Raw genomic sequence first — 20,225 nt, forward strand, 5'->3', positions numbered from 1 at the left:
CTTTTATATAACTTCTGGATTTATTTGAAATACAGTTACATGTAAGTGGACTTGATTAGTTAGATATCTTCTTTCGACAAACGATTGCACTAAAATTTGACGTAAATACGTCACAATTTCCAGAACATTTCTAATAAAGAAGCGACATCCTCCACTACAATTTTGCATTTCTCTCTGTTGGTCTACAGAAGAAAAAAGTAGGACAGTTAAAAGTGGTACTAATCTATTTCAGAAGGTCTACATAATTATAACTTCTTGGTCTAGAAATATGCTATATCCAACACCGCTGACAAAAACAAAAACGATGGAATATCTGATTTGCTGTACAGCTATTTCTCAACTTCTTTGTTTTTATTTGAACATAACATTAAATACTTCATGTGTTGTTCTCTCTGCTGGCCCAGCCTTTCCTCATAGCTCTTGTTTTGCAGCAAAGGGATTGAGACATCTTCATCCCAGTCTCCCTGTTTCTCACAGGCACTATCAATTATTCTGCTAAAGAGTGCACTGAGCTGAAAATGGGAGGGGTGGGTGTGGTGGGGCCAGTTGATGGCTTTTCCCCGAGACACTCAATCTCTCTCCGCCTCCCTCACTCCGTGCTGTACTCCCACACTTCCTAACATGACCTTCTGAAACGCTGTTTTTCATTTCTGTGCCGTGTTGACAACAGGAACATGCGCAGGCACACACAGCTTTTAGCCCCTTTAATAAAGAGGAAGCAATCACTTCGAGGAGCTGATGTAGGTGGCAAGAGAACTTTTCCATCAGTGTTTATAGGGCAAACACCTATCAGTGGTGACCATGGTTAATCGATGAAAAAAAAAAAAAAAAAAACTGAACTTGAAGAGTATTCTTTTTAAACAACTGATGACATATTTCAAAAAGTAGTAAATTAAAGTACAAGGTTCCTGCTCATATATAATAGACACCTTCCTACACCTTCTTTGAATTCTGTTCCTCTCTTCTTTATTGATCCCAAAGGTAAATTAAATGTTGTCAGATTCATATTTGAAAAAATTCTTGGTTTCCTTAAACAGAAAACTTCTTAAAGCTATTTCGATAAATGAACTGAACTAAATGCATTGTTTGATAGCGAGGATCACTGGGAATATGTGTGTGATTGAATTGAAACTACTTGTTTTTAACGGGCCTTCAGACGACATTGTTAATTGGCGCTTAAATAAACTGAATTAAATGGAATAAAACATCCTGTGCTGCATGCCATAATCAACAGGAATAAATGGTCTGAAAAGAAATGGTTGAAAACCATGTGTGTGATGAATGTGTAAACGTTTCTTTTTTTGAATTGACTTAAACTCTTGCTTGTTTACTCTTTTATTCTGTTTTCATATTTTGCCATCCAGTATAATGTACCTCTGATGTAATCAGTTTGATCAGATTTCAATGAACTAACAGTGCCCTCTAGAGGTATCATTACAACATCCAACAAGAAAATTACTTTATAAAATTGTATTAGAAACTGAAACCATGCACTCTGACTCATTTTGGATTTATGTCACTCAAGACATCTCATAGGTAGAAAAACATGCGGTTAAGTTTGTTGAACAAAATGTTCCTCATGTTCTTTCATGTAAACTGTCACGTCATTTAGTCATCCATCATCTTCTGTGGGGTGGTGGGCCCATACTGAAAGAGGTTATTGACCATGATGACAACAGCTTACATCACAGATGTCATTTCCTAGTATGGTGTAAACGGAAACTTTGTGCAGCAACTGCTTCCACATGATAGACAATCCACCATATATGGTGTTTTTGTTTTTTTTTCCCCCAATGGCTTTTTTTCCCCTCGTAAACAAGTTTGCCTGAATTATTCAGCCTTTTTAATACCCTGTCATGCATTCTATTTTTAAGTCTTACATGAAGTGTTTCCACTTCCAGCTCAACTTTGAAATGACAAGGGAACATTGAGTAATTAGAAAAAGAGGAACTTCCAGTTTCCAGAAATACATGGTGTCTGACTAAGGGCAGGTATTAGAATTCATCCACCCTTATACAAATTTAAACAGTCACACCCTTTGACTAGAAAATATGTATTTTTACTTGCTTTTTAAAAATGTCCACATTTTAATTGCTTAAAACATGTGGTGGTAAATAGCATCAAGATCAAGCCGTTAGGTTGTTCTCACGACATAAGACAATTAAACTGTTCTATATAATGTAAAAAATCAAAGAAATAAACCAGACTTTAAGACCTCTGCAGCTTGTTCTTTCTACATGAAATTTTAGAATTGAAAGTAACAAAAATGAAACTAGCTACAAATAGAAAGACAGAACTATAAGGGAAAAAAAATGTAAACCTAATGTTGGTAATAAGGTCTTATGAAGCTATTTTAGATGTGAATGTTTCTACATCAGCGGGACTTTCCTGGAAGATGAACACATTTGTCTCCCACTGCATTTTTTCTCCTTTTAATGGGACCACAATAAAACATACTAAGACATCCAGACTGTTGAGCCCCATTTTTGGATTTAGTTGAACAGAAAAGTTATCAGACGCCCACTAATCTTCAGCTGTGACTAATAATATATTTGACAACAGGAAGCTGGTTGACCAGTCACCCTTATCACACCCAATGCTTGCATTTCCTGCTTCTGGGTTTTAGTGTCTGTGGCTTTCACAGGCACACGCGCATGGTGATAGAGATGGGGCGTGAGAGAGAGAGGAAGAGAGTGATATAGACAGAGAGAGCAATAGAGAGAGAGAGAAAAGGGGGTGGCAGAGGGAGTAGGTTAAATGGATATGAAATGCTTTTGACAGTCACTAAAAAGTGACAAGTTGCAGCAGACAGCAGCAGAGAGCCCAATAATGGAGCCACAAGAGATCAGAGAAGGATACCTTGTTAAAAAGGTAAGAACATCGACATAAAAATACACTTCATCTCCTAATATGTCGTACACTTCGGTCTACCACTAACATAAACTCCTGTTAAGAATTATTTTCAGACTCTTGACAGCTTTTGTAACACTAAAACTTCAAGTTTCATTTTGGTCCCATTATATGTAAATATAAATGTTTAGCCTTGAGGTTCCAACAAAGGGCTGTTGTTTCAGAGAAAGAAAAAAAAAAAACATGTGAGTTTTATGCTTTATTCATATATCACTAACGTACTAATATGGACTTTCATATTAAGAAATGACAACAGCAATTCTGAAAAACCAAACGACCAATACATTGATGACATGGGTGTGTACACACAAGCACTGGGAAATTATACTGAATGTTGTAGCTTTGCTTAGACCAACATTAGAATAGAGGAACAGATGTCACAAAGTCCAAGCACAACACAGAAATGCACACTTCTGTTCTGCAGTCAAAACAGAAGCTCAAGTTCCTATTAGAGCTGAAAGTAAAACATGAAATACCCCTCTCATGCTTTTAGGTCTATTCTGCACTGTTGCAACTAGAGAGAAGAACTTCATAATCAAACTATGTAATACGTATGAATCGAGTAAAATCCACAATAACACAGCAGAGCTAAGTTTGTCTTCTGGGACTAGTTGTGTGTGTACACGCCATTTTCAATGAGCACTTTTTTTTTTAACACTACCTATGCTCATATGTTTTTTCTTCACTTTGAGCAAGGTGTGAATTTTGCTTTCTACCCAACTAAAATGTCAAACAGAGGTGGAGTTTTCACTTTATGAGCTTTTTGTTTGCCTGGAGTCAGATAAATAGTATTTCCCTGTTTTCATCAGCATGCGTTTCTTTCATTTGTTGCTCTTCATTTTTAAGTCATTTAAAGCTGTGTCAGTTTAATTTCAATTCAACAATCGTTTGAAGACTTTGATCTGAAATGTAAATTATTGACTGATGTCATTTATTGTTTAAATGAAAGTACGTGCATTTGAAAGCCTCTCCCTTCATGAAAAAAAAAACTATTGTGCAAGCAGGTGATTAAAGCATGAGTCTTTATTTAATCATATAAATTAAGGCAGGTTAAAAAACAGCGTCATAAAAGGGTGTTAAATAAAATCCTGGTGCTTGCTGAAACAAATAAAATCCTTAAGCTCTAATTGAAAATGTACAAGCAGTACAGAAAAGTTACATTATTCCATCCATCTTCTATACCTGCTTAATCCATGCAGGGTCTGTGGGGTTAGAACCTAACTCCAGCAGTCAGCAGGCGAGAGGTGGGGTACACAGCTTGCCAGTCCATCCCCAGGCAACAAACAGACAACCATGCATGTACACTGTCGGATTTAAAATGGTCTGTTAACCCAGCGTGCATGACTTGGGAAATGCACATGCGAACCAAATAAACGTGTACCGTGTGAGAGAGACAGGAAGTCTCACATACATGTGAAGATTACGCAAACTACCTCCAGAGACGCCCTTGTCCAAGATGTGAACTCAAGGTCTACTTTGCTGCAAGGCAGCAGTGCAAAGTGTTGTTCAGCAGCACTTTGAATTAGTATCAAAGTGTCAGGAGGAAGACTGATAAGTCTTGCCTGATATATGAACAGTCTGTGCAAAGAGTCTTACATCCTCAACTGACAATCCAATTTAGTACACAAATGTCCTGAACAGGCTAAAGATATTGCAAACTTTATCAAATATTTCCTCTCTCTCTTTTCTCTTCTTTGTTGTCTAGAGTTTTTTAAATTTTTTTTATCAAGAGAATGATTAATACAGTCGATAAATGATAAGAGTGCCGTCTGTCCAGAATGCAAAACTGGCCACGTGTTCCTGTGTACTTGATTTCAGATATCAGGTTTAAATTAACAGAAGTACAACTTTTCATGGAAGTACAGGAATGCTTCCGTGTATCATTGTCACGGCGAAGGATCTACTTTAACATGTGTTAAATACTACTATTGTTTAAGTATTTTCTAAGCAATATGCTTTCGAGAAAAAGAAAAATCTGCCTGAAAAAACATTTTTGTTCTATTAGAGAAGAGAAAGCTGCAAACCTGAAATTATTAGACTAAAATCAAACTGAAAAAAAAAATCATCATAACATTTATAAACGCTATCATTCCAAATCTCTCCCTGCACACTTTATCTGAACCTGTAAATCTATGCACTATATTGAAAAACTAAAGAACTCTGTCAAAAGCAAAAAGTATGATCCACAAACTTTTGTGAGTTGACGGGCAGAATAGGAAGCAAGACGCATGCCAACAAAGTTGTGCTAAAACAGACATTAAAGCGTTTACTTCAAACACAACACACCTCACGAACAGCTCCATCCGTTGTCAGTGCTTTTGCACTTTTTGCTCAAGGCTTCCTGTTGTATTAAACAATCCTCAGGGTACAGTGCTGAACTCCTGGAGTGCAGTGTGGGTGGTGTTGTCAGAAGATGGCTTGGATTACTATAAAAAGAAAACAGATCACTCACCGAAAGGGATGATCCCACTGAAAGGAGCAACACTCATCAGTCCCTGTCAAGATTTTAACAAGAGAACGGTAAGAAAGCGTCAGATAATATCATCAGCAACAATGTAAAACGAGGGCTGCAGGATTACACCTGCGAGAATAATCATTATCATTGTGAAAATGATGTGAGACGTTTAGTAATTTTCTTCTGAACCACTGCTTGCATTAGTTGATTATTTCTCTTTGTGTAGAATAAAATGTTCAATCGAGAGAATCCTGAAACTTGAAAAGTGCAGCTAACGGAACTTGCTTGATTTAGCTGGTCTTCAAGATCACTACAGAGAGGAAACAAGATCACTTCTTTCAAGCCTCACACGTGGAGGAGAGAGAACTTTGGGTGAAGGACATTAGGAGAATCTTATCCTGCCTGAACAATGGGAAAAAGTTTGCTAGAAAGTCCACCAGACGCTCCATTCGCCTGCCAGAGACAGTCAACCTTGCGTAAGTTAAATCAAATCTAGTTTTTTTTCCAGAATAATTCATCAGAATGACAAAATGAGTGGTAGTTATTTTGGGAAAATACGAGATATTTACTGCAGTCGAAGCACTTGATGTCACTACGCTGCTAATTTGATACTGTGCCTTGAATAAGTATTCGTATTGCTTGAACGCTTTAGTTGTTGTAACCACGAGCTTTATTGTATTTATTTTGGATTTCATGTGGTAGGGCAAAAGAAAGTAGAGCATCAATGTGAAGGCTATTTTTTTAAAGATTTCTACAAATAGATATAAGAGTTACATTTGTATTCAGCCTGTCTTAGTTAAAAGAACGGGTCGATTGTAACTCTGAAAGACCTGCAAAGATCAGAACAGCTCAGGAGGGAGAACAATAGTTATTAGTTGTGCCTTTCTAAGAGAGTGGTAAAAAAAAAGACATTTTTGAAAGAAAGTCGCAAAATGAAATGACATCAAACCGAATGAAGGGCAGAACCAAAGACCCGCCCCATTAGTGTCTATAATAGCCTATAAATTCATAAGGTTATAGAAATATAGCCTTATACCTTTAACCCATGTTTAAAAGTGAAGAAGTCTTTTGGAAGAGAGGTGAAAGGTCGTCAAGAAATAAGGAAAGAGGCCTACTTTTGTTTCTGGTTTCACTGCATAATGTAACCTGGGGAGAATATCATTTACAGACTGAAAAAAAACAAAAACAAACAAAAAAAATGAGACTAGGAAATAAATTCACTTTCTAGCAGAAAAATCCACTTCAACGTTCATTATAAGTCACAGTGGAATTGTTTGTACTAAAACAAATATCAAAACACTCTCATCCATCCATCCATCCATCCATTTTCTTCCGCTTATCCGGGGTCGGGTCGCGGGGGCAGCAGCTTCAGAAGGGAGGCCCAGACTTCCCTCTCCCCAGCCACTTCTTCCAGCTCCTCTGGGGGAATCCCAAGGCGTTCCCAGGCCAGCCGAGAGACGTAATCCCTCCAGCGTGTCCTGGGTCTTCCCCGAGGCCTCCTCCCGGTGGGACGTGCCCGGAACACCTCACCAGGGAGGCGTCCAGGAGGCATCCTTACCAGATGCCCGAGCCACCTCAACTGGCTCCTCTCGACGTGGAGGAGCAGCGGCTCTACTCTGAGTCCCTCCCGGATGACCGAGCTTCTCACCCTATCTCTAAGGGAGAGCCCAGCCACCCTGCGGAGGAAACCCATTTCGGCCGCTTGTACCCGTGATCTCGTTCTTTCGGTCATGACCCAAAGCTCATGACCATAGATGAGGGTGGGAACGTAGATCGACCGGTAAATCGAGAGCTTCGCTTTTTGGCTCAGCTCTCTCTTCACCACGACGGACCGGTACAGCGCCCGCTTCACAGTAGACGCTGCCCCAATCCGCCTATCGATCTCCCGTTCCCTTCTTCCCTCATTCGTGAACAAGATCCCCAGATACTTAAACTCCTCCACTTGAGGCAGGACGACCCCCCTGACCCGGAGAAGGCACTCTACCCTTTTCCGGCTCAAGACCATGGCCTCGGATTTGGAGGCACTGAGCCTCATCCCGGCCGCTTCACACTCGGCTGCGAACCGCTCCAGTGAGAGCTGCAGATCACGTTCCGATGAAGCCAACAGGACCACATCATCCGCAAAAAGCAGAGATGCGATCCTAAGGCCACCAAAACGGATCCCCTCAACACCTCGGCTGCGCCTAGAAATTCTGTCCATAAAAGTAATGAACAGAATCGGTGACAAAGGCTTCGAGGCGATTCAAAACACTCTCCACTCAATCAAATATCCTTTGAGCTAGTTTGTGCAAAAGAAGCAAACATTTGTAAAAATATGAATGTAAAAATACTCTTTCCCTTTTCTCTCACTGTACAATTATGCTCTACATTGTGTTGATCTAATACATGAAATATCTAAGTTTGCAGCTGAAACATAAGAAGTTTTAGAAAAGTTCAATGAGGATTAAATCACTTTTCAAGGCACTGTTAGAACAATATAGGCTCTCTTAAAGTATCATGCAAATATAATAATGCTTGTGGCCCGTCTTCCTTAGTTTCACTGCTTAATCATTTGATGCTTAAATGTTTTAGATTCTGAGAATTGAAGATCAAGCTTACTGAGCTGTTAAGTGCTTGTGGGTAGTGACAGAAAATGTAATAATAATCCTGGTTGTGTTTTCCCAGTGAGCTGTATGCGCTGATGAAAGACCAGGACGACGGAGTGAAGGAGTTAAAACTTGAGCAAGATAATCAAATTTTCAACCACTGCTTCAGTGGTATTGAATTCTAAGTTATTTTGACGTTACCATAGGTGGGCAGGAAGGTTTATTTCTGTTCTTTGACCCTTTTTCACCGCTTCCTTATTTTTGGCAAAGGTGCGACGGTAATAGAGTGGCTGATTTCGAAAGGGAAGGCAAGAAATAGGCCAGAGGCACTCATGCTAGCAACGGGGCTTCTGACTGAGGGCTTCCTCCAGCCTGCAGATGACCTGTCAAAGGAGGGGGCAGAAGGCGGAGAGCAAACAACCTTCTTAGAACAGACAAAAGCTCTCTACTACTTTGTGAGTTCAGCTCCTGCAAACGTACTAACAAAAGCATCTTTATTTAAACAATGTATGGATTCTATGATTTGTGTGTGTGTGTGTGTGTGTGTGCGTGTGTGTGTGTGTGTGTGTGTGTGTGCGCGCGTGCGCGTGTGTGTGTGTGTGTGTGTGTGTGTGTGTGTGTGTGTGTGTGTGTGTGTGTGTGTGTGTGTGTGTGTGTGCGTGTGCGTGTGTGTGTGACAGATAAACACAACATACTGTATAGCATGACATTGAAATAGGAAGAAAATGATGCATGGTTTTCAAAATTTATTTGCAGAAAATTATCCAAAAATCGTAGCATGCGCTTGTATTCAGCACCTTTTATTTTGAAAGTCCCCACCCAGTCCAGACAGGACAACTAAGGGACACACTATATATGAAAAAAAAAATTAATTGTGCAAAAGTTCAAAGCAGGGTTGTGTCATAAAATAATATCCAAAGCTTTCACACGTCTTATGGTGTCCAATCCATCTTCCAAAAATGGAAAGAATGTGGAACAACTGCATTTAGCCTGGCAAAGAGAGTGATAGTTTGGTAATAACTTTAAAAAAATGTGAAAAAAATAAATGAATGAAATTAAAGCGGTGTGAATACCTTTGCCAGGGACTGCTCACATCATGGGTTATATTTACGAGCCTCTTTGTCCTTTCAGACAGACAGTGGGTTCTTCTGTGAAGGCTACTCCAGTGACGAAGATGTTCTGCTGAAGGACGAATTCAGGGGAAACATCATAAAACAAGGCTGCTTGCTCAAACAGGTGAACTGTTGGCACAACAAAACCCGACTGCCACTGTTCAATGTTCCCTTGGTGGAAAAACACCTTCCATAAACATCTCACACACATAAAATCAATTCCAGTTACTGAAAGAGGAACTCAGTTTGGCATTCAAATTTCCCAGGGTTAAATTTAGCATTTTGATATGCATTATAAACTTAATTGTCTGATCACTACTTATTTCATCATAGGGACACAGAAGAAAAAACTGGAAGGTACGAAAGTTCATACTTCGAGATGACCCCGCTTATATGCACTATTATGATCCTTCAAAGGTAAATGGCTTGGTTCAATCTATGCTGCGTGGACTCAAATTTTTCACAGCATGAAACTAGATTTTTTTTCCTTCCTTATTGTCAGGGCGATGACCCTTTAGGCTCAATACATCTCCGAGGAGCTGTGGTTACAGCTGTGGAGTACGTGCCTGATGGTGGGTGATGTATTTTAGTGTTAGGATGTAAATATAGCTTTTCAACTGAGACAAAAAAAACAAAAAAACAGAACTCAAGTGTGCTGTCAGTATAGTATATATATGTTTTAGTTATCTATTTTAACTCCTCTTTTGTTTCTATCGTTTCCTGGTTTCAGCCAAGAAGTACGACGTTGACGGCAACCTCTTTGAGATTATCACTTCAGATGAGACTCACTATTTCCTGCAAGCTGCAACATCTGAAGAAAGAAAGGAGTGGATCAAAGCAATACAGACGGTGTCAAAAAGTGGAAAGTAATGAAAGCAGTGAAGCAACAGGGGAATATCTGTCAACCACAGCTGTACCGAAACTGATGTACTATAAAACTTTTATGCTCTTGTCTTTCATTGTGAAGCAAGTAGTGAATTTCACTTTTATACACACGTTATATTTATGCTTCTTTATGCTAAATTAATGACAATTTTTATAGGAGGAAAAAAAGAATCCTGAAGAAGTACTATCTGTTAATACCAGATGAATACTTTTAAAAAGCACTCTTATGTATTTGCATAACTTAGACTTGCAAGTTAAATGGACACATGCTTTTGTTTGTGGAGATGCATATCTCTGTCCTTTATATGAAATATTTAAATAAGCTGGTTTGTGGACCATTGAAGCAACAGGTTTTTGTCTTTTTTTCTAAACCAGTTTCACGCCTACAGAATAATTGCCTCAATTAAAATTTACATGCAGCGGCAGTAAAACGTACTTCCTTGGAACAACAAACTGTTTTAACCTATTTATACCTATTATTAATTCACAGTAGTTTCCCTTCCTCTTTGTTCAGTTTCAAAAAGTGTGAGATAGTTGCTGTTAGCACACAAATGCTTGGCTTCTGGGTGTGAACAAAGTCTGAGTTGCATTCTGTCTTCACTGTTGCACAGCCACTGTGTAGCATAGTGTATGCCTGCTGCATTTGTGTGACAGTTTATCAGCGACAAAAATGACTAGTTTGAGCTGGGGCATGACTAGATGGAAAAAAAAACCCACAGCAGAGATGTCCACATATTTCAACAGAAGGTTTAAGGGCAGCTCAAAGTTGTTTGTTTGCAAAGCAGTAGCTTCAGACAATACTACTTGTTTGACTTAAGGTTTGCTTTAAATGTAAGTATAGAATATGAAAAATAAGCAGTACATATCTGTTGCCTGTCCTGTAAGATTTAAACATATTGAGTGCATTATTGATTGTGTGACCTTTCTAAATTTAGCTATGAAGTCTAAAGCCTATTTTTTATAACAGTAATCCAACATCAGGGGTGTAACTTAGTTTAAAGTACAACTGTTTGCTTTTTTGTGTTTTTCTGTTTGAAGCAAGTGACTAAATGCTTTGAATAAGTGATAAAGTGGCGATATTTATTTAAATTAAATCCACATAGGATTTCTGTAAGAGGTGACCGATTTCTGTTGCTGGCATTAGTTTTAACCACAACATCTTTTGTAAAGAATTAATTGTCGTTCATGGAGGCATGTCAAATGTCTTGAATAACATCGTCACGTCTACGCAGCCAGACTCACTGACACCTAACACCCACTGACTTTCTCAGATAATGGTTTCAGCTTTGTGTTAAAATAGTCTTGATTACAGACTGCTAAAGCACACAGTGCAGGCTGTGTATCACACCGCTGACAGTAAGCAAATAAGAATACAGAAGTCTGATATATCATAATTGGAACCCTGGGATTGAGTGGTTTGCAGAGACTTTTGCAACATTTGGCTATACAAAACAAAACGAAAACAAAAGCAATGCATCTCTGTGAACATCTTGGAGGATGCAATGACGACCACCAACGCTGTTGATTTTATTGCTCATTCAAATTTATTACTTTCTGTGTGAAAATTACTAAAATAAACCAAACTAAGGAAAACTGTGCACATCATTATTTTACACTTTTATTGACTGTTTTTTAACACAATAGAAACAAATGAGTACAATAATGATGCTCACGCGCTTGTATAAGTTTTATATTATTTTGAAAACTTTGAATCCAGTAATGTTTTATTTCAGGCAGTAAATCATTCCACAGTTGTGTTGCTCTTACTGCAAATGCACTACGGTAACTTACAGAGGATTTTTAAATCTAATGCTTACAATGGGTACAATGGCGTCACATCCATCCATTTTCTTCCGCTTATCCGGGGTCGGGTCGCGGGGGCAGTGTTCAGAAGGGAGGCCCAGACTTCCCTCTCCCCAGCCACTTCTTCCAGCTCCTCCGGGGGAACCCCAAGGCGTTCCCAGGCCAGCCGAGAGACATAGTCCCTCCAGCGTGTCCTGGGTCTTCCCCGAGGCCTCCTCCCGGTGGGACATGCCCAGAACACCTCACCAGGGAGGCGTCCAGGAGGCATCCTGACCAGATGCCCGAGCCACCTCAACTGGCTCCTCTCGACGTGGAGGAGTAGCTCTACTCTGAGTCCCTCCCGGATGACCGAGCTTCTCACTCTATCTCTAAGGGAGAGCCCAGCCACCCTGGGGAGGAAACCCATTTCGGCCGCTTGCATCCGTGATCTTGTTCTGACCCAAAGCTCATGACCATAGATGAAGGTGGGAACGTAGATCGACCGGTAAATCGAGAGCTTCGCCTTTTGACTCAGCTCTCTCTTCACCACGACGGACCGGTACAGCGCCCGCTTCACGGCAGACACTGCCCCAATCCGCCTGTCGATCTCCCGCTCCCTTCTTCCCTCATTCGTGAACAAGATCCCCAGATACTTAAACTCCTCCACTTGAGGCAGGATGACCCCCCTGGCCCGGAGAAGGCACTCTACTCTTTTCAGGCTCAAGACCATGGCCTCGGATTTGGAGGCACTGAGCCTCATCCCGGCCGCTTCACACTCGGCTGCGAACCACTCCAGTGAGAGCTGCAGATCACGATCTGATGAAGCCAACAGGACCACATCATCCGCAAAAAGCAGAGATGCGATCCTAAGGACACCAAAACGGATCCCCTCAACACCTCGGCTGCACCTAGAAATTCTGTCCATGAAAGTAATGAACATAATCGGTGACAAAGGGCAGCCTTGGCGGAGTCCAACTCTCACCGGAAACGAGCTCGACTTACTGCCGGCAATGCGGACCAGACTCTGACACCGGTCATACAGGGACCTGACAGCCCGTATCAAAGGGCCCGGTACCCCATACGCCCGGAGTACCCCCCACAAATCCCCCCTGGGGACATGGTCGAACGCCTTCTCCAAGTCCACAAAACACATGTAGACTGGTTGGGCGAACTCCCATGCACCCTCCAGGACCCTGCTGAGGGTGTAGAGCTGGTCCAGTGTTCCACGACCAGGACGAAAACCACACTGCTCTTCCTGAATCCAAGGTTCGACTATCCGACGGACCCTCCTCTCCAGGACCCCTCAATAGACCTTACCAGGGAGGCTTAAGAGTGTGATCCCCCTGTAATTGGAGCACACCCTCCGGTCCCCCTTTTTAAACAGTTATCGTCACAGTTATAACAAAAGTCAGTTTAAAATTGCACATTTGTACAGTTTCAACAATCCATAATAGGATTATTATGGATCCTAAAACATATTTATTTCTTAACTATTTGGTGCAGAAAACTGGTTAAAAATTGTTTTATTAGCCAGGTATGCATGTTTGTGTAATATCTATTAGCAGGAGACAGGACTGTACATGAAAACGGGTCACTTATTAACCAGTCAGCCTACAACACAAAGAAGACTTCACCAAAACTGTCAGCAGATGGCAGTAATACCCCATGATGATTACTCAAAGTAGTTAAAAGGTTCTTTATTTTGTTCCTTGTTTCTTTGTTTTATTGTTTAATTGTTTCATGGAAAGCCTCTGTTTAACCTGTTTTGTTTCCAGCAATTTACACAAAAGTTTATGGTGTATTTGTATCCTAAAGAAAAACATATGAAAGTCAATGCAGAAATATATATGAAAAAAGTAAATAAATATATTACAAAGCACCAGGTTAAAGCTGTACCACGTAACTTAGATATAAATATCTTTATCATATGTATTAAAACTGTCACTATGCCGTGACAGTATATGAGAGAGATATTATGTGAAAAAAACTCAAGCTCCTTTTAACCCTCTTCCTGAAGTCCTACAGAAATACAGAAACCTGTCAGACAAACGAGGAGTGTCTTAGTGCTACAGGTCCAGAGTGTCAGGGCTGCTATAACAGTGATGAGGACGATCTGAAGGATAATCAAATAGAAGTCAGTAATGACGACCGAAGCGCTGCCTTTAGCATCCAGGTTGTGTTTTTCTTTATTTGTTAACAAACAAATATTTTACAGTGTACAGTATTAATGTTTTACATTATCATTGTCTTATAAACCTGGTTTACTTTTCTCACAAGTAATAAATAACTTTACACATTACCCTTTCCATATTTCCATCCTTCACTTCGATGATGACAACCAAGGTATAGGTTGTCATCAGGTCAAATCAATTGTTTCAAAGCTCTACTGCATATAGCTGTATATTAACTGACATAAGCATCAAAATGTACCCTGATTTTACCTGGATACCAATCAAAAATAGAATTACAAGATTTACAAAACAAATACAGATTTTAACTTCGCATTGTCTCAACTTTAACCTCAATTCCCACACTTTATCAACAAAGAATAGTTTCTCTACCTTTACCTTTTTCTGGACTCACTTTACTTTCATGCTCTGAACTACTTTATGAGTCAACAAGTAATTTGCATTGAATATTATAAATAAAAAAAGGCAAAATAAAACTCCTAAAACCCGGACTCAGTAAGATATCTCACATTTTCTCACGACTTTCCCAGCGCGGGGTGACATACTGCCAGATAAAACTGGTCACTATTGGCAAAACGGTGCACAGAAACTGTAACACAGTGCTATATAGTGTTCAAATAAGAGGTAAACATCTTACATAGCAGTTCTGGTGTGTTTTCACCGTGTACTGACCTGAAGGATAATAAAAATTCCCTTGTATTTACAAAGAAATCTCATCAGGAAGATACTATTAACCTACTCCCTGAGTTTCTAAGAACTGATGCAAACACGTGTTGAGTTAGACAAAATGTTCTCAGCTTGCCTGATGGTTGTCTGCTCAATATGTTGCTGGGAGAGTAGGTCAGGAGTAATAATAATCTTGCCTGCCATCAATACCAGACTAAATTGTGAAGTTTCCAAATCAACTCAATTATACCATACATGAAAATGGACCTGTAAAAAATTATCATGATAGTTTTAGAAACGCCAAACACTCAGAGGTGTCTAAGAAAATAAAAAGGTTGGTGGACCTCTGCTCAAACACTTGCTATATGTGTGCGTCAGCAAAGATAGCTAGTATGAATATGAACACCTAAGTACTTACAGGAGGTGAACTGTCCATGTGTAAAACTACAGTGTAAATATTAACACAATATTTCCAACACCCTTGGCACACTGTTGCATATCTGCCTTCTATTTCATTTGCCTTAGCAAGACATACCACCATGAGTAAGTAATGCTCTTAAATTATCTTGCTAAGCATTTTGATGCTCAGTTTGATTAATGAAGAAGCCAAGCTGGCATTGATTTTTATATGTCAAACATTTCCTCCTCACAGGTGTATACACACATATACACATATGCTATAGAATCTCCTTACCTGCAACTCTAATATGCCATTTGTGAGACTTTATTTAAACATGAACATTATGGATCAAATACTTCTCTGGAGAAGATTACGGCACAATCTGACTCTAAAATCAGAATCATTATTCATGATTTTCTGTCACTGTTGCTTCCCTCTTGCAAGTCTGTAGGAAAAGTGAGGGCAAGGAAATACACAGACATTGCTTTAAATTATCCCAGAATATCAAACTAGATCTTACTCAAACACTGAACCAATTAAGTTGTTGCAAAGACTTTAAATTGATAATGCTATATACATTAACAATACAAATAATTTAGCTTTTCTAAGAAACAAAAGACTTAGAACCTTCAGTGTTACAAAAAATGTGTGTTCACTTTTAGCATAATATTCACAATATTACAACGTTGGTAGTGGTTAGGCTTACTTGCTACATGGCTAAACCTTTATTTTTTAAATGAAATAATTTACAGTGTCCATAACAATAACTTAATATACACAGATATGAAATGGCAAGCTCTTTCTTGCTCTAAGCCTGCAGGGGTGCTCAGTGCAAACAGAATTTAAAAGCAGCCAGTTTTGACATGGTGATTCTACTTGATGTCTCTGAAAAGTTCAGGCTGTTTTCACATTCAACTTTTAACTGGATCAAGATGTAGCACTTGAATGAAGGCTTTTGTGGTGTCAGTTATCAAGTTTCAAAGAATACAATTGAAATAATGACAAGTTGTATAACTTGTCCTCACTTAAAAAGGGTTTTTTGTCCATTTCAGAAAATGCTGTGCACTTTTAGTATAACTTTTGATCTAAATAGTTGAATGTTTTGTAGTGTTGTACTCTCTTCACTCATACCCTGTAAAAAAAAAAATCATTAAAAAAAAGGTTCTTGCTTTTATTGCTGTGCTCAGTCTCGCTTTCAAACTTTTTATGGTCAGACAGTGATGCATGTCATAATCGTTCCGCTTTTCAAGATATGACTCATTCTATAAAGTGTTGCAAACTGGGTCACAGAAGTCAAAAGAGTAGTCCAGTAAGACCCACAACAATGTTTGGTCCAGTTTTCTTCCATCCACTGTAGTTAATAAAATTGGTTGTGAAAGGAGGTTGCAGCAGGCACCATTTATCCCACATAGTTCATTATGCCATAACCTATGTAGTAGCTGTGTAATAGTTAAAGACAATTTCTGTATTCCTATTGGTGTTTAAACAATGCCAGCTCTTACTGCAAAACATACAGGTGCTTCAGAGGCTGTTATCAAAAGGCTGATCAAAGAAAACATTTATCTTTAGATAATCCTTTGAGGTTTGCAACAATAAAAAAAATCTATGAGTCAGGGTGACATCCTGTCAAAGTGGCTGGATAAAAAATAAATACATAAAAAATGTGGTATTATATTGATTAGAATTATAGAAAAGGCTGACTGAATACGTGAGACAAGAAACTGGAAGCTTTTGGTCACAGAAAGCAACCAGCAGATGCTGTTAACACAGAAAGCAAATGTATATTTTGCCTTCCTGCTTTTTTGTGAGGGTTAGACGTTATAATAATGATTTTCTTGGACTTGGAGGTGGAAGCTGGGGATTATGGTGACAAGGATACACAGTGAGAAGTACAGAATGAATTGTTCAATAAAAATTTCCATTTAAGGAAAAGAAGACTATATTGTGCTTCACAGTATGAGACAATTTCTCCAGAGCAATCAAATAACATTTAGCAAAGAGTAGAACAAAGATGAGCAGTAGCATCTTATAAATGTCAAAAGGAATTTCCTGAGCAGGATTGTGCTAACAATAAAATTAGTCAGCTTTGTAACAAATGTTTTTGCTATGTCTGTCATTTTACTCTCTGAGGTGTATGAGCAACCAGTTTACTTCTCTGTTGAACATGTGACATGTAAATGATGAGCTATGTGTCAATCAAAACTATCAAAATACACTATGTACATTTTAGATCAGTGTCACTCCATTGCATGTGTCCAGAAGATAAGACAGGCTTTAAATCAGAGCTTTAAATTTTCCCCCCTCAATCTGCAGGTGTTAATGCCATTTCAAGAATTTCTTGTAACACCCACTGCTCGTATGAAATGTTTACAAAAGCAAACAAAAAGTTTATTTAAAAGGCTGCAGATAATCAAGGTGCTTATTTTTATTTTAATCTGAAACAAGCAGAGCCACCTAAAAATAAGAAAAAAATAATTAACTTAAAAAGTACGATGTATTGCAGATTTTAAGATTCATGATTTACATTTAAACGTTAAAAAAGCACAACCAGAAAAAAAACATTTGTTTTTAGTCTGTAAATATTTAATAATGCAAACCAACATTTTTTTTTTAAGAAGCCATGTAGTATAATAAGAATAAATAATGAGGGACAGTTTTATTTTTAACTGTACTAAACAAAAAACAATAGAAAGTATTTTTGGTGGGTTTACTTTGTTATCAATATTTAGAACAAACCATACAAAACCATTTCCATTTAAAACCGGACATATTGCATAATAACGTTACAAACAAAGCAGGTACAAGATTAGGGATATAGAAGGATCAGTAACAAACAGACACAATAATATTTTAAAGTGCTAAATGTATAGCCACAGAATGATTAAAACAATTTCACTGTTAGATACAATTTTGACTTGCTGACAATCCATGCTAACCAAAGACATGAACTGCACTTATCTAACTGTCTTGTCATTACTTAAAGCTCTTCACAGCACAACCCACATTTAACTTTTCCACACTCTTTGTACACAATTTATTGATCTATATTTTGCATACATACCAATTCCGTTGCACGACGTAGTTATTTGTCCCTTTTTATATACTTGCTGACCACTAAAAACATCTTGACACTATATACACACTACAATGCAGATCATCACCTACCCAGAAAAATGTTTTCAAGTTGAAAGCATTTTTATATTGACAAATTACCATTTTCTGAGTCACTGCTGCTCCAAATGACTGTTTTGAAGTTGTTCTATACCCACATTTAATTTAATTATTTCTCTTTGAGATCAATAAAGTATTTTTGAATTTAAACTAAATTTGAAGAAGAACTTAGCTTTTTCTGAAATATGAGGAGTAAACTCAGAATCAAAATAATGACCTGCAATGTCACTAAATTTGTATAAAAGCCATCGAAGGCTTAACTGTATCATCAAAGTTTATTATAATCACCTCAGGTGAATGCATTCAATCTCTTCAGTCACTGGCATGGAGGAGGCTCTTATATACATTTCTTCTGCACTTTTATCAGAGACGTACGTTGACCTCCACCGCAGCAGGACAATTTTCTTTAGATACTTCACAGTGTTATTCTTGACGCTGACAAAGCAGAATGTGTTAACCATACTGTTGCTCATCGCAATGCACTCAACAATGTAGAAAGCCACCAGGGAGTGTCTCTGACGAGAGATGAATGTTGGATGGAAGTCTCGTAGGATGGTGAAGCCATAGTACGGTGTCCAGCACAGGATGTACGCAGAAAAGATTCCTATGAGGACCGTAACTGTTTTGCGACGACAACGTAATCTCTTCCTTATCTGTTCAGTCTGAAACCCTGGGACATTTTTTAACAGTTCACGGGAAATGCGAGCATAACACATCGACATGACAACAACGGGGCCAACAAACTCCACAGCAAAACAAACAGAAAGTAGGATCGATAGTAGGTCTGATAGTCCACAGGCCATATCTGGGCACAGAAGACTTTGTGAGTGGTTGAGGAGGTATCACCATGAGGGTACGTAGTCACAGACGTGAAATAGGCAGAAGGAATTGATATCAAAACGGGAACTATCTAGACTCCAATTATTAGTAAATAGGCTGTCTGAAACTTCAAGCAAGGTCTCAAAGGATGCACTATGGCCATATACCTGTAAGAATAGAGAAGCAGAAAATTTAAAGCATCATCATACCTGGCAAATACAATAGCCAGCAGCGCGTTTGTTGACACGTATAGCGACAGTACGGAGGTAGTTTACAGAGGCACACAACACCAGTCCATGGTCCCACAAAAGCTGTTTTACCACATAGTAGTCCACCGGAAAGGGACAGCAAACAACTGCCATAATAAAGTCTGAGATAGCCAGAATAGCAATGAGCAGGTTGGTGACATTATAGAGTTTTTTGTAGCGTGTCAGGGTGGCAATGAATATGAAGTTTCCGAGACCACACACAAGCACGATACACACTAGGACAATACCAAGGATAACGGTGACCACAAAGAAGGTCTGGCCCTTTGTTATGTCTGGAATCTCATCAGGAGGGATGCCGTAGTCCAGGTCATAGGAATCCATATACTGATCCAAGTTGCCCTCCACGTTGCCATCCTGGATATCTGCAGAAGATGCTATCAAGTGGCTGTTGTTTGAGTCTCCCATGTCTTGCAACACACATTCTTATTCTGGAGGAAATTAAACAGATTTGGCCCAACAATTTACGTTGCACTTGGTGGTACGTGCGTCCAGTTTTTACCGTCCTTCAAATAATTTGCATCTGTGAAAATGAAAATTTTGAAAATCTCAATCAACCAATCTTCTTTGGAAGCAGAGACACATTTCCACCTCGAACAGAGAGTCGCAATTTCAGTCATAAATAGCCAGTTATTGAAGTAAACAAGTCATTATGGTAGCAGGTGGAATGTGTCACTTATTCCTAATGAAGTCTAATTGAGGGTGGAGTGATTACTTCTTGGAGATGCTTTTGCTAATTCATTGTCTTTTTATAGTATGCCAGTGGCTCAGTCTCATATAGAGAGTGAAGTCAGTGCATGAGAAATGCCACTTCAGTGACAAGCATGATGATAAACACACTCTTCAATTTAGGCATAAAATCAAAGAAATAAAGATATTTCCTATGAGCAACAAAGTCTGATAGCTGGTTTAAATGACATCTGATACACATGTCAGAACACTAGAAGATATAAAATGGATTTTCAACTGTTAAGTATTCATTAGA

General features: G+C 38.9%; 2 protein-coding genes across 2 annotated transcripts; one reads left to right on the forward strand and one right to left on the reverse strand.

Moving 5' to 3' along the window:
* The first annotated feature begins 2,626 nt into the window (after nucleotides 1-2,626).
* On the forward strand, nucleotides 2,627-11,552 carry plek (pleckstrin). The gene is made up of 9 exons (XM_008429404.3): nucleotides 2,627-2,871; nucleotides 5,275-5,430; nucleotides 5,660-5,841; nucleotides 8,030-8,121; nucleotides 8,221-8,405; nucleotides 9,082-9,186; nucleotides 9,396-9,479; nucleotides 9,565-9,634; nucleotides 9,793-11,552. The coding sequence occupies exons 1-9, from the start codon at nucleotides 2,830-2,832 to the stop codon at nucleotides 9,930-9,932; spliced, it is 1,056 nt and encodes a 351-aa protein (XP_008427626.1). The 5' UTR covers nucleotides 2,627-2,829; the 3' UTR covers nucleotides 9,933-11,552.
* A 4,473-nt stretch (nucleotides 11,553-16,025) lies between these two features.
* On the reverse strand, nucleotides 16,026-20,225 carry prokr1b (prokineticin receptor 1b). Its single transcript, XM_081616708.1, is given in 3 exon segments — nucleotides 16,026-18,912; nucleotides 18,915-19,231; nucleotides 19,233-20,225. Coding segments are annotated over 3 exon segments (1,206 nt in total). The 5' UTR covers nucleotides 19,649-20,225; the 3' UTR covers nucleotides 16,026-18,439.

Source organism: Poecilia reticulata, chromosome 15 (assembly GCF_904066995.2).
Source record: "Poecilia reticulata chromosome 15, P_reticulata-male-v2, whole genome shotgun sequence".
Taxonomy (NCBI): Eukaryota; Metazoa; Chordata; class Actinopteri; order Cyprinodontiformes; family Poeciliidae; genus Poecilia; species Poecilia reticulata.